Consider the following 12,818-nt stretch of genomic DNA (forward strand, 5'->3'; position numbering starts at 1 on the left):
CCAATTAAACATAGCTTTTGAGGCATAATAATATCCCCGAAATCTCATGCCATCAAGTCCTTCTTCTCTCATTACTATATGTGGTATAATAATAATCTTTTTCTACCTAATTTCCTTACCTTGAAATGCTTAGCATTGTGTTAATGCAAAACAGCAGAAAGCAGATATGAATCTCAGGCTGGTTGAAAACATGAGAAGAGATAGCTGCTTTACAGAAATCTCTGGGACTGATTAGTTGTTCACAAGATAACTGGTTTTATGTACTGAACCTGAGAAGTTAATACAAAATGGCCAACAATGCAAGTATCACAATGAAAATGTAAAACATGGTTAGAAAGGATCATTTCTGGTTGGCTGAAGGGATGAATTAGGTATATTCAGGACTTTCTGGTTTTCTGGGGATATGAGTTCCACAGGTGTCACCCTGAATTGAGAGCCCCGATTTTTTTTAATTACCTGGGATCAACTGTTTCTTTTCCTTTCACCTCTTCAAGGTTATTTTGCTTTTCTGCAAGTATATTAAGAGAAGACCAGTCACATGAACTTGATTCCATTCATACATGCACAACCTTGTGTCCAAATCTACCTAGGGGCATAAATATACTCGGTGTGATAACAGGCTATTGTGAGAGAAATTTTCCAGGAGGCCTCAGGGTGAGCCTTGTGAGAAGTCACTAGGTTTGCTTTCCTGAGCCATGGAGCAAATCTCCCTGATATGACAGGTCATCATCACAGTCCCTTCTGTCCTGAGTCACAGCAAAATGTTAACCATATCCTATTTACTAACAGATCCTGGAGATCTACTTAAATGCTTCCTAGCAGGTTACTGCAGTATTCAGCATGTTTCCTTCAGATAAGCTGTTTTCGGTGTTTTTGTAGAATGTACATTTAGAGGGACAGATTAAATCAAATGAATCTCTAACGCTACGTGGATACATTGGTCTTTCATGTGGCAGGGAGTTCCAGGGCCCAGCCTCCTTTCAGAAACATACAAAATCTAATAGTGGTGTCATGTTCTGGTACTCACAGACCTCTTAGCTAAGACAAGCCTGCTAAAAGGGGAGGGAGTCTAGCCTGAGAGAAGTGAACGAGGGTAATGACAGGATATACATAAGGCTGCCAGTGGCCTTGGACAGGCAGAGAAACTCAGGTTGTTTGGGAGGGAAAATTAGAAGATTTCATGTGAGGTGACAGATGAAATCTAAATCAGGAGGACTAGTGGTTACATCCTGCACCCAGGCTGCAGAGGTGGGTATGAATTTGTCAGGTCAACTTTGGGTACAGTGATTTGACAATGGGGCAAAGATGAAGGACAATGTGTGGTTTTGGACGAGGATGGAGCACAACTCTGACTCCTAGGATGCCTTCCTTCAAACTCAATCCTAGAGCCTGGTTCTAACCGGTGTGTAAGCATTGCGTCTTCCTGAAGGTATGAAATCTGTCATTATGGACAGATTATGGGATGCAAAGAATAGGGAGCCTACCTAGGAAGCCAAGTGGGGTTTCATCCCATTTGGATTTGGAGTAATCCCTGGCAACATCCTGAACAGAGCAAACTTTCTCTTCATCCAGTGCCAAGAAAGTGACTTCATGATGCAGGTAAGAGTTGGACATGTCACAGTGTCTAGAATGAGAAAAAACACATTCCTCTGGTAAGTCCTTCAGGACTCCCTTCTCTTCAGAATCCTGCAGCTTCCTGATGAGCCAGGTAGGATAGGAAAGACAGCCGATTAGATCAAGACAGACTCAGCACCACAGCATGTCATGTGATTTGATGGGACACAAAGGGAGTGGTCACAGAAAGCAAAGGGGGGACAAATGAGCTGCTGCAGGAGACCCAGACTCTCCCTGTAAACTAGCAGCATGACTTGCAGCAGAGAGATCTAACACGGGGCTTCACTTCCTTCACACAAATGGCGTTGATATTTACATGCAGCATCCACGTGAACAGAGCTCTTGAGGCATTCCAGACTCACAGCTGCTGTTTTTAAGGTCCCCCTTTTTCAATATTTTGATATCATATGAAATTTTTTTTTTAAATTTTCTGTCTTGCAAACTAAGTAGTTGCCAACATGCTGACACAAAACATTCAGAAAGCAGATATGCATCTTACTCTGGATTAACTACATGGGAGACCACAGGTGAGATCAGGAAATCCCTGAGTTTAGTCAGTTCACCTGGCTCAACTGATTGTCGGTTCCCATGCTTGAGATGGATTAAGAAATTGAAACCTATTCAAGTACCACAATAAAGAAGATAACATTGTGAAAGGGGTAATTTGCAGTTGGATGAATGGATGAGACAATTCTGTTCATCACTTCCTATTTTCCCTGGATCCGTGGTGTCCAGGTGTCACTACTGAACCAACAGCCCACAAATCCACAGTTACCTGGGGGGCACTGGCGCTTTCCCCTGTTCTTCCTCATGATCATTTTGATTTTCTGTAAACAAATTCAGAAGAGCAGGTCACAGTAAGGAAATCACACTTCACAAGAAGAAATCAGTGCCCCGTCAAGGCACAAGAACATAAATATCCTCAGTGTAAGAATGTGACATTTTGACAGGAAGGTTCTAAGGCGCCATACATTAAGTCTTGTCAGAAGTCGATAAGCCTTCTTTCCATACCCATGGAGCAAAATCTCCCTCATGTGGTAGATCATAATCACCTCTCCTCTGACATAAGTCTGTGCCGACAGTTAAACAAACTTTTCTCACAAGAATTCAAAAAGGCCCTAACTACTCTCCAGAAGTGTTGTTGCAATACTGATTTATCTTATCATATATCATGGTCAATGAACGGTTCAAGAAATTTATATAGGAGACTGAACTGATGGATAAATTCCAACAACCCTTGCAGAAAAAAGAGTGTGGTGCTACACAGAAACACTGGCCACTCATGGGGTGATGAACTTAGGGCCCAGCCTTATTTAGGGAAACTTCTAAGCAAGATAAAGGTAGCAGTGTTTATATCCTGCTTTCAAGGTGACTGCTTAGCTGAGACAAGCTGATTTAAAGGAGACCAAGTCTGGGGCTGAGAACAGTGAATCCAGAGAAACAACATCTCCAAATACACAGGCAAGACTGCCAGTGGCCTGTGACAGGCATAGAAACTCCAGGTACATTGTTCAAGGACACAAATAATTATTGCATGTGACAAGAGACATAGGAACTGAACCAGGAGACCTGACAGCTACCTCCTGTACACAGATGGCTATGACTTTGTCACACCTGCCTGTGGTCCAACATGCTGACATTGGGGCCAGGAAGACAAAGTCATGCCATGGGACAAGGAGTAGAGGAAAGTTCTCTGACCCTTGGATGGCTGTGTGCAATATTCCCTCATAGTTTCTTTCTTTACTTTTATCCATTTATTTCTTCATTTCTTTCTTTCTCTTTCTTTTCTTTCTTTCTTTCCTTTCTTTCTTTCTTTCTTTCTTTCTTTCTTTCTTTCTTTCTTTCTTTCTTTCTTTCTTTCTTTCTTTCTTTCTTTCTTTCTTTCTTTCTCTCTTCCTTCCTTCCTTCCTTCCTTCCTTCCTTCCTTCCTTCCTTCCTTCCTTCCTTCCTTCCTTCCTTCCTTCCTTCCTTCCTTCCTTTCTCTCTTTTTCTTTCTTTCTTTCTCTCTCTCTGCCTTTCTTTCTTCCTTTCTTTCTCTCTTTCTTTTTTTTTTTTTTAATTGATACAGAGTCTCTGTCTGTCACTCAGGCTGGAGTGCAGTGGTGCAATTATGGCTCATTGCAGCCTCTACCTCCTCGGTTCAGGTGACTCCCCTGTCAGCCGCCCGGGTAGTTGCAATGACAGGCACGCACCACCATGCCTGGCTAATTTTTCATATTCTGTGTAAAGGTGGGTTTCATCACATTTCCCAAGCTGGTCTTGAACTCCTGAATTTAAGTGACCCACCCACCTAGGCCTTGCAAAGTGCTGGGATTACAGCCATGAGCCACTGCACCCAGCTCTGTCTTAGTATGTAAATCAAACCAATATGTATGTATGCAGCCTGTCCTCAGAATTGATCTTCCTCAGCCTAGACAGAAGCAGGAGGGACAAAGAATAGAGAGGCTACCTGGGAGAATGTTTAGAGCTTCCTTCTCTTCATCATGAGAGGGTTCATTCTCTACAACCAGAGCAGAGTCGACTTTGTCTTCCTCAGATGTGATTTTGGTGCTCCTGTGAGGCTGGTTGGAGTCAGATGGGTCGTGACTATTTGAACAAGTGACAGCACATTCCTCCAGTGAGTCCTGAGGGACTTCCTTTCCTTCAGCCATCTGCACCTCCCTGATGAGCCTGGTGGGATAGAAATGACAGAAAATTAAACCAAAAGACATAGGACCCCAGGAAGTCCTACTGGTTTTGACAGGAGGCATAAGAGAGTGGTCTCAGAAAGCAAAGGGGAGTTTCCCTTTAAGAAGGAACAGACAATCCTCTCCTCTCTGCAACAGAGCAGAGAAAATCAGAGAGGAAACAGCAACTAGAGATCATTGCACTGGGTAGATAGGAGCTGAGGAAGGAGACTCGGCTCTCTCTGTATGGTACAGTCTTGAGAGCACACAGAGACTAAAAACAGCTGCCACATGGTGTGTCTAAGCTGGGTTGTAGTTAACATATGGTGACCACGGGATTGCAGGTGTTTGAGCCATTGTAGACTCCAGAGATGGTGTGGCTTCTAATTTTTTTTTAATTTATATATTGTGCCATGAAATGTAAACTTTTTGTCTAGGTGCTTTTCTTTGTGTTCAACTTTGCTAGGTACTTCCTAATTCCTCTGCTTGTTGCCTCTCTGTTATTTATCTTTCCGTAAAAGAACATAAAGTCTGCCATGTAGGAAGCAGCTTTGCGCCTCCTCCTGGCTTTCACTGCAGGGGAGAACATGTCTCATCTATGTGTGCAGGAAGTCCCTTGGGCTGTGTGTTCGTCTAGGGTCATGCTTACGGGTACCAAGAAGACAGTGGACAAGCATGTTAACAGGGCTAGTTCCTGTTGGGTGAATGCATGGAATCAGTGGACTCTGCAGCTTTCTTATCCTGCATCTGGAATCTGTAACTACCTTCACCCGACTTGTGTTCTTTCTGAGACCCTTTTCATATTTTACCACCCATTACCTGCTCCTGATTATTCAGTGTTACCTGGGAGCAGGTGATTCCTGTACTTTCTCAACCTCCGCATCTTTCTCATCTTCATCCTCATCTTCATCAGTTTCTGCAAATACAGAAGTGTCCATTCAGATATTTCCCACTTCACCTATGCAAGCACAGTGAGCCCTATGTGCATGGACACATGAACATCTATATATATGGGTCTGCACTGTACTGAAAGCTCTCATGTTTTATCTCTAACAAAATGCCCTGGAATGGTTTCCTGATGCATGAGGCAATCGTTTCTGATCTTGGGGGTCACCATCAAGATGTGGCCAAATATTGAAAAGACTTTTTCCTCTTCACATCACTGCAGGCTTGTCCAGCCTCTCTCTGAACTTCAGCAGCTGTCTCCCCAATCCTCCCACAGATGTGATTCCCAGGCACAGGCTCTGTGTCCTGTCACAGCTCGCATTTAGAACCTATATCTTTCTCTTAGAACAGGACAAACAGCCTTGTCCCACAATACACCGTACATCAGGGACTTCATGGGCCCCCTATGTGGCTTCGATTGTGTTATCCAGGGACACTGTCTCCATGGGGAGTGCTCCAGCCTCAACCACTTCCTACCACCAAATGCCAGCACTTCAAATACCTTCTCCAACAGCACACAGCGAGGGGCTTTATCTCATGTGCAATAGAGTCATAAGTGTTCCCACATTTGAATGCCAGAGACAATTTGTTTGCCTTTACAGATTTAGAGACAGAAACCCAGGAAGGATAAATTAATCATTTGGGCACAGTTGCTAAAGACATTGCTGAAGACAGAGCCTGGGAACCTTCACTCTTAGTCCGGGTCTCTTTTCACTCTAACAAGCTGCCTCCTGTCACAGCCTCCTTCCAGTCCTTTAAAACTGGACGAATGCTGCCTCTTGCTCCAAAGACCACGTTCCATCAAGAAAGGAGGAGACATTTGCAATACTGTGACCTCCAACCCCATGGGTTTCCCATCTCTATTCCTACTCAGGAAGTCCCGATCATGTCATGGCCACAGATATTTACTGGAAAGATACTCTACCCATAAAATTGTCATTGTGGAGGTATAGAGGTCTGGGGACTTTCATAAGCCTAGAGCTGTGTGTTATCAGGGCCTGTCGCCACCTCACCTGGACTGAGCTTGTGGAGAAGGCGCTCTGCCAGCCGGCGCCCCTCAGCCAGTTGCTCTCGGAGGTCCTGACCCTGGAACTTGTCAAGGTCATCAGGAGCGAGGAGGGCCTTGAAATGCTGATTCAGTGAACGGGAGGCATCTCTCCCTTCCTGTAACTTCTCCCGTAACTGGGTCAGCTCTCGTGCCTGAGAGTGAACCAGGGCTTTATATTGCCTAAGGTGAGATAGTAGAGAACATTTAATAATGGAAAGGGATGAGTGATCAGTTCTAATACTGCAACAGAGGTTTCTGTGAGAATGTCCTCAAGGAGCTTTCCAAGCAGAAGGTCAGCACATATTTGGGGAAATGTCTTTGTCACGGAGAAAAATACAATATTAACAAAATATATATATATTTAAGTTATACATATGTATATATTTTTAAAGGGTTCCTCTACATAAGAGAGTGCTCCTGTAAGATCCTTGATGATGTTCCATTCATCTTTCTTTTCTGTAAACAAATGCTGGTGTCTTCCTAGATCAGTTCCAAATGGATATCCTTTCAGTTCCTCACTTTGGCCATGGACATTTCTATACGGAAATTCACACAGTGCATCTTGCAGTGACTTGAACTAAAGCCACGCATAGAAATGTGACCAGGTGCAAATGGGGTGGATTTGAAAGATGTAGGAAGAAAAAAATGACAGGGTTAAGAAGGCAAGATTGATTGAACAAATGACATGCGGCAGTCAGTCAGGAGGTGATTCTAAGAGTAAATGGGGTGGTGATCACACACCATTTGAGTGTGCTAAATGCTGCTGGGTGGTTCACTTTCTTTTAATTAACTTTGGTTATGCAAATTTCACCTCAACAATGCCTTGTTTTAAAAAGAGAAAACAAGGTTCAAGAAACAACTGCAACCCATAACTTACTAACATGACTGTTCTCTGTTTTATAAATGTTTGTGTGACATGTGCCTGCCATGTAAATGCCTGCCCTTGTCCTGGCCCAGCTTAGCTCTTAGTTCTCCCAGCTGAGTTGCTGCACTTCAGAGATTCACACCCCTGCCCATCTGCCTGCCCCCAATGGGGCCTACTCACCCGAGCTCCTCAGCTTGTCTGAGCTTCTCTGCCAGCTTCTCCACGAACTGCAGTTCATCCCTCAGCACAGAGTCTATGATGTCTTTGTACTCTTCACACTCTGAGAAAAGACAGACACACCTGCCTCAGTGCAAGGCTGGACATGCTGCTGGGATCACTGCCGTCAGGGCAGGCAGCAGCATCCATCCCAAGGACGAAAGCAGCCCCAGTACCAGGCTCCAGGCGGGCATTTCCACATCTTTATTTATCAACCTCCCAACATTCTAGCAACTGATACTCTCCAACTTAGAGATGGGGAGAAAAAAACTCAAGGGCATATCAAGTAACTGGACAAGATGATCCACCTGGAACAAGGCAGAGTCAGAATTCACAGCCCCTGAGGTCTGACTCTGAATCTTGGGACACTTTCCCAAGATTTAGAAGAAATAGATAATGTTAAGTCATTGCAGCACTTTTCTGAGGTACATATTATTATAGTACCCAATGAACAGATGAGGAAACTTAGGCACCGAGAAGATAGGCAACTTGGATGGAGCCCAGGAGCCCAGGGCCCCTGCTCTGCACACGACACTGCTACCTCCACAATGTCTTATGTGCCAGCTTTCTTCCTCTTTAGGAATAAGAGCCTGTGCCCCAGGAAGCAGGACTTCCCTCTCACTATGGTACTCCCTGCTCTTGATGCTGTCACTTAATGGCTGCCACAGTTACTATTAGAAGCAATCTCCTCTTTAAACTCCTTAGTGCAGGTGCTGTGTACTGTCACTATGTTTCCCCCAGGGTGCCCAGAATAGAGCTTTGCCTACTGGGCCTCAAAGAAGTCTGAAGTGAATGGAAGTTCATTAGTCCCAGATGTTTAGACCAACAGACTAGATGTTATTTGTCTGCAGCATCTTACATGGTACAGAGAGGATTCTCATAAACATGATTTAGCCTCTTGCTGAGAAGAACAGGTGGTTCTGTGCCTGTGTCAGCAGTCAATATGTTGGATTTTAACTCTCCTCTCACCTCACACCAGACTGCAAATGTGGAAAAGTTGCTAAATACTTTGTGCCTGTGTTTTCCATCCTTAACACCATGAAGTTAAAAAACCCATTTCTATTTTCCTAGAAGTATGGGAAGGATGACATTAATTTTGATGAAGAGATCGTTCAGTTTCTCAGAGAGAAGACAGGTGATCGGTCCTCACTTTCGTGATGGTGAATCTATAGAACTTACTGTATTTCTTCAGCTGGTTGGCCAGGGAGTAGGCAGTAGCTTGAGTTATAAGGAATTTCTCTTTGAGGTCTCGGAACTGCTGATTGCTCTCTGCCAGCTGGGAGCGCAATTCCTTGTTGATTTCTAGGATGTTCATCTCTGCCCTCTCGCCGGACAAAGGGTCGGCAGATACCACCATGCTGACGTTTGTGGCAGAAGAGGTAGAGCCAGGGACTGGGGAGAAGAAACCCAAACACATGATGGCTCAAAAACTAGTGAAATCAGTTAGGTTTCATTAGGACTGAGAGATGACAATAACTGGAATTGTTAACTTACAGTTGAGAGAAACTTGATCAACACCCACAACACTTTAGAGTCCTTAACCGCAAAAACAGGGTCCAGGCTGCCTGAGCTCAGAGTTGAAGGCCCTGCCTATAGCTCCAACTCTGATAAGAGTGAGGGAGGTAGCAGCCAGCGTGCCAGGTAACAGTCTGCAGTTGCAATAACAGAATTCGAAGGTGGGGGTGTCGTGGAATCTTAGGAGCCCTGCATTCCAATTGCCCAGCCTGTGCTGAAACACTAGGGCCCTGATCTTACCTGAGGGTCACTGATGGGGACCATTTCTTCAGCAGTCACTCTCAGTGTTAGTGCACCCTTGTGACAATGCTACAGGCCCACCTCTTTCCCAATACATCTAAGCATGTTCCTCATTGCTCATCTCTTGTGTGTATAAAATCATCAAAGTAGAGGTAGTTTCCCAAAAGCTTGTATTTTCTTAGTGGTAGTCACAAAATCACTCTACCTTCTCTAAGTTGAATCAGATCCTAAGGCTTTTCCACATGTGAAAGATATCAGATTTAGACTGCCATGATATCCCCTGGGTCTTCTGCATTTTTTTTTTTTGTAGCTACTGAAAAGTGAATGAATGATTCATTTTTAGAAAATATTTTCTCTCCTGGATCATTATTCCTCTTGCTGCATCCCATTGTTATGTTCATTTATTTTCTCTTACTGGGGCAGCATCTTGGCTTTTCATTACACTTAAGACCAGTTTCACATCCCTATGTCTATAGCTCTTCCTCTATGTGTAGGTTGATTTGTTTTTTTAATGTCACTGAACACTCGTTTCATACTTGTCACTTACGAATATCATTCTGGTCCCACAAGAGCTCTTTTCAAGATATCAAGTGATCAAAATCATTTGTACATATCCCCTGAAAACATGTGTGACCGTGTATCTTGGAAAGTCTTGCAAACCTGATGCTATTTTGTTGTTTTTAGTTTTCCCATATATTGGAAAGAATAGGGCCTGGAACGCTTCTCAGAGAATATTGTTGGATATATCTATATCTATCTCTATATCTATATCTATATCTATCTTTATCTATAGTTGCTCTAACAGTGTTGATGTCTGGTTGCATTCCACCTGGCAAGATCAAGCTCACGATCAGGTGTGGTTGGTGATCCTCAGTGTTCCTGTGCAGTAGAAGGTGAGTTTGAGATGAGAGGGTCGAGTAGGGGAGCGTGCTCCCCTAAACCACCTCCTCACTTTCTCAGCTTCCATCCTCAACCAGTTTTTGTGAGGCTAGGACTTGGGAGTTTGTCCTGTAGCCCAGGTCCCCTAAGTGTGGCTGTTGGACTTGCCTGAGTTGAGGGCGTGATGAGTGTGACCACGGGCTACCCAACATTCATGTGGAAGCGAAGGGAGGAGGACTGGATCAATCCCATTGGAAAGCGCTCCTCTCAGTAGCCCGCACTGTCCTCTAACTACACTGTGTAATGACAGTGCTTTGAGATGTATTAAAGGCTGTAAATTTATCTACTCTCTGATGTCTCAGAGACCTGACATTCTGTGTCAGAATGAAAATCTATTTTCGTCATTTTAAAAATGATGAAACTGCAGATTCACAAAGTTACGTGGTTTACTTGAGGTCACACAGGGATGAGTTTTGAGCATTGCCAATAAAAGGAATCACAATAATTATTCAGTAATTATTTATAGAATCCATGTAATTCAGTAAATAGTCACAAAATTATTTATTGACCAATTCATACTAAGCATTTTGTTCAAAACTGTACACATGCTTGGATATCATATTTTCATCATAATCCTTAAGGCAATGTTATTATCCATAAGAAACAGGTAAGAAACCTGAAGAAGAGGGATAGCAAATCATGTATTTGGCCGTATTCCTATTTTTTGGTTTCTGTGATGCTGGAAGAATGACCAGAATGAGTCAGGAATGCTCAGGAAGAGCATTCATCCCTGTGTCATTTTCTAGGACAGAGGTGTGCCCTCCTTCAGCACTGGGACCAAAATTCAGAAGTGTCTGTAACCTTGCTTTAACAGTGCGGGAAATAACCTTTATTACCTGGAATTTCACTGGAACTTTGGAATATACAAGAGAAGTATGACACCTGGGTCTTCCCTTGGCTGTATTTATTTCACTCTTCTATTGAATACCAATGGTTCTCTTTAAGACTTTGCCTTTTCATAACCACAATATATATTTTATGGAGAAGATTTTACTGTTAGCTCTATTTAGAATGAAGAAATATAAGCTATGGTTTAGGTTTTATGTCCTGGACTTAATATTTTTTCTGATCTCTCTTTTGAGATTAAATTCTCATGTAAATAGAAAAATGCTTCTTACTACTTATAAGAGCAAATTAGTTATTGGTTTGAGTTTCTGAAGTCGAAGCACAAACTTTTGTTCTTAATCTTTCTCCCCATTAGTGCCACTCATTGTCTCTCAGTATGACCTGGCCGTGCTTCTGCACTTACCGTCATCCTGCTGAACCATTTCCATCCACTGTACAATTCCATCAGTGATTCGGGCTCTTCCCAAAGCTCCCTGAGATGGGTCCAGGTCCCAGGATGTCAGACACCTTCCAGACACAAAAGCAACCCCTTCTGTAGAGTGGGTAGCTGGGTTCCCACCTCACTGAAGTTGGCAGGGATGTCCTAGGGTAGGAAGGAATGTTTTACCTTTTTAGGGGGTCTTGTCTTCATGTCTCAGTGCCTCTGATCTAGTGAACACAACTGTCCTGAATGTGAAAGAATTGCTAAATTTCTGGTTTCTTTTTCGGTGGCTAGAACAGGTTTATAAGACTTCCTTACTTATCCATGTCTGCTGAAGTTTGAGTTCTTGGTAGTATGATTTTTGTTTATTTCCTTGTAAGGTGAGCGGCTTGCAGAAGACTGGCCTTGTTGCTGTACAAAAAGACGTAAACTTAATTTCCACTCAAAGCGAGCTTGAATTTGAAACTAGGACTTCCACTGTTCCAAAGTTCGACTGTCACTGCCTCAGGCGTGTGTCCTGAAGGGCTCGTGTCTCTGCCATACTTAGGACAAAGTTAAGATGGAGCCCAGCAAACCAGGTCTCCTTCAATTCTAGGTTCCCCCAAGAATTTTCTCCACTTTAAGAGACTGCATTGAATATATATTTGTTCTGCCTTCGTGTTTTGGCTTTGGAATGATGTGATGCAGTTCAATGGTTCCCACCCCCAAGTTGGTCAGAGTAAGAAACACTTGGGAAGGTCGGTGCAAATACAAGTCCAGTGTCCTCCTTGCAGGAATTCTGATTCAGTGCGCTCAGGTGGGGCCTGGAATTTATTTGTTAACATGACTCAGATGTGCAGTCCGTTTGGGGGACCCTCTGATACCACGGACCTTATAGTTGATGGGATGATTCTATTTTGCTGATGAAGAAACCAAGGCACAGAGAGTCTGCAACTCGCCCAAGTTCCCTTTGCCGTAAGGACTGAAGCCAGATCTCAGGTAGAGTCCGCCTCCCACAAGCCCCATTCCATGTTTTCCAATTCCGTTGTGTGGGTTCTTTCCAAGTAAGTGTTTCTCTTCCCTGTACCTCATTTCTGCCCCCTGCCTCAAAAAAACATGTTGGATTTAATTTGTTTCATCTAATACATTTCCTCTCAACATGCTGTAAGCAACTTATCTGGCCACTTACTATGTGACATGCCTCTTTTTGAGACAGGGTCTCATTCTGTTACTCAGGCTGAAGTGCAATGGTCTGTACTGCTCACTGCTACCTCAGACTCTTGGGCTCAAGCCATCCTCCTGTCCGAACTTCCCAAGTAGCTGGAACTCTAGGCACACATCACCATTCTGGCTAATGTTTTTATTTTTTGTAGAGATGAGGTCTTGCTATGTTGCTCAGGCTGCTCTCGAACTTCTGGCCTCAAATAATCCTCCCACCTAGGTCTCCAAAAGTGCTGGGATTATAGGAGTGAGCCACTGAACCTGGCCCTAAAAAGCTTTTTTTTTTAATTTTTTTTTAAGTAA

At 43.5% G+C, this 12,818-nt stretch overlaps 1 protein-coding gene and 1 long non-coding RNA gene across 6 annotated transcripts in view; one reads left to right on the plus strand and one right to left on the minus strand.

Annotated features, from left to right (window-relative positions):
- Positions 1 to 12,818, plus strand: part of LOC105489213 (uncharacterized) — a 137,199-nt gene that overhangs the window by 106,361 nt on the left and 18,020 nt on the right. The gene's annotated exons all lie outside the window — the stretch shown is intronic.
- Positions 1 to 12,818, minus strand: part of LOC105489247 (NBPF family member NBPF4-like) — an 84,983-nt gene that overhangs the window by 27,482 nt on the left and 44,683 nt on the right. For 2 of the 3 annotated variants that reach the window (XM_071068846.1, XM_071068802.1), the window contains exons 1-9: positions 8,849 to 8,988; positions 8,534 to 8,746; positions 7,319 to 7,418; positions 6,239 to 6,453; positions 5,124 to 5,196; positions 4,064 to 4,284; positions 2,390 to 2,441; positions 1,485 to 1,624; positions 457 to 508 (exon numbers count right to left, since the gene is read on the minus strand). In XM_071068846.1, coding sequence (XP_070924947.1) covers positions 457 to 508; positions 1,485 to 1,624; positions 2,390 to 2,441; positions 4,064 to 4,284; positions 5,124 to 5,196; positions 6,239 to 6,453; positions 7,319 to 7,418; positions 8,534 to 8,711 — 1,031 coding nt within the window. In that variant the 5' untranslated portion in view covers positions 8,712 to 8,746; positions 8,849 to 8,988. Of the gene's footprint in view, positions 1 to 456; positions 509 to 1,484; positions 1,625 to 2,389; positions 2,442 to 4,063; positions 4,285 to 5,123; positions 5,197 to 6,238; positions 6,454 to 7,318; positions 7,419 to 8,533; positions 8,747 to 8,848; positions 8,989 to 12,818 lie in introns of those variants that run through there. The other variant, XM_071068856.1, reaches the window with a different exon arrangement.

This window comes from Macaca nemestrina, chromosome 1 (genome assembly GCF_043159975.1).
Source record: "Macaca nemestrina isolate mMacNem1 chromosome 1, mMacNem.hap1, whole genome shotgun sequence".
In the NCBI taxonomy this organism is placed as follows: Eukaryota; Metazoa; Chordata; class Mammalia; order Primates; family Cercopithecidae; genus Macaca; species Macaca nemestrina.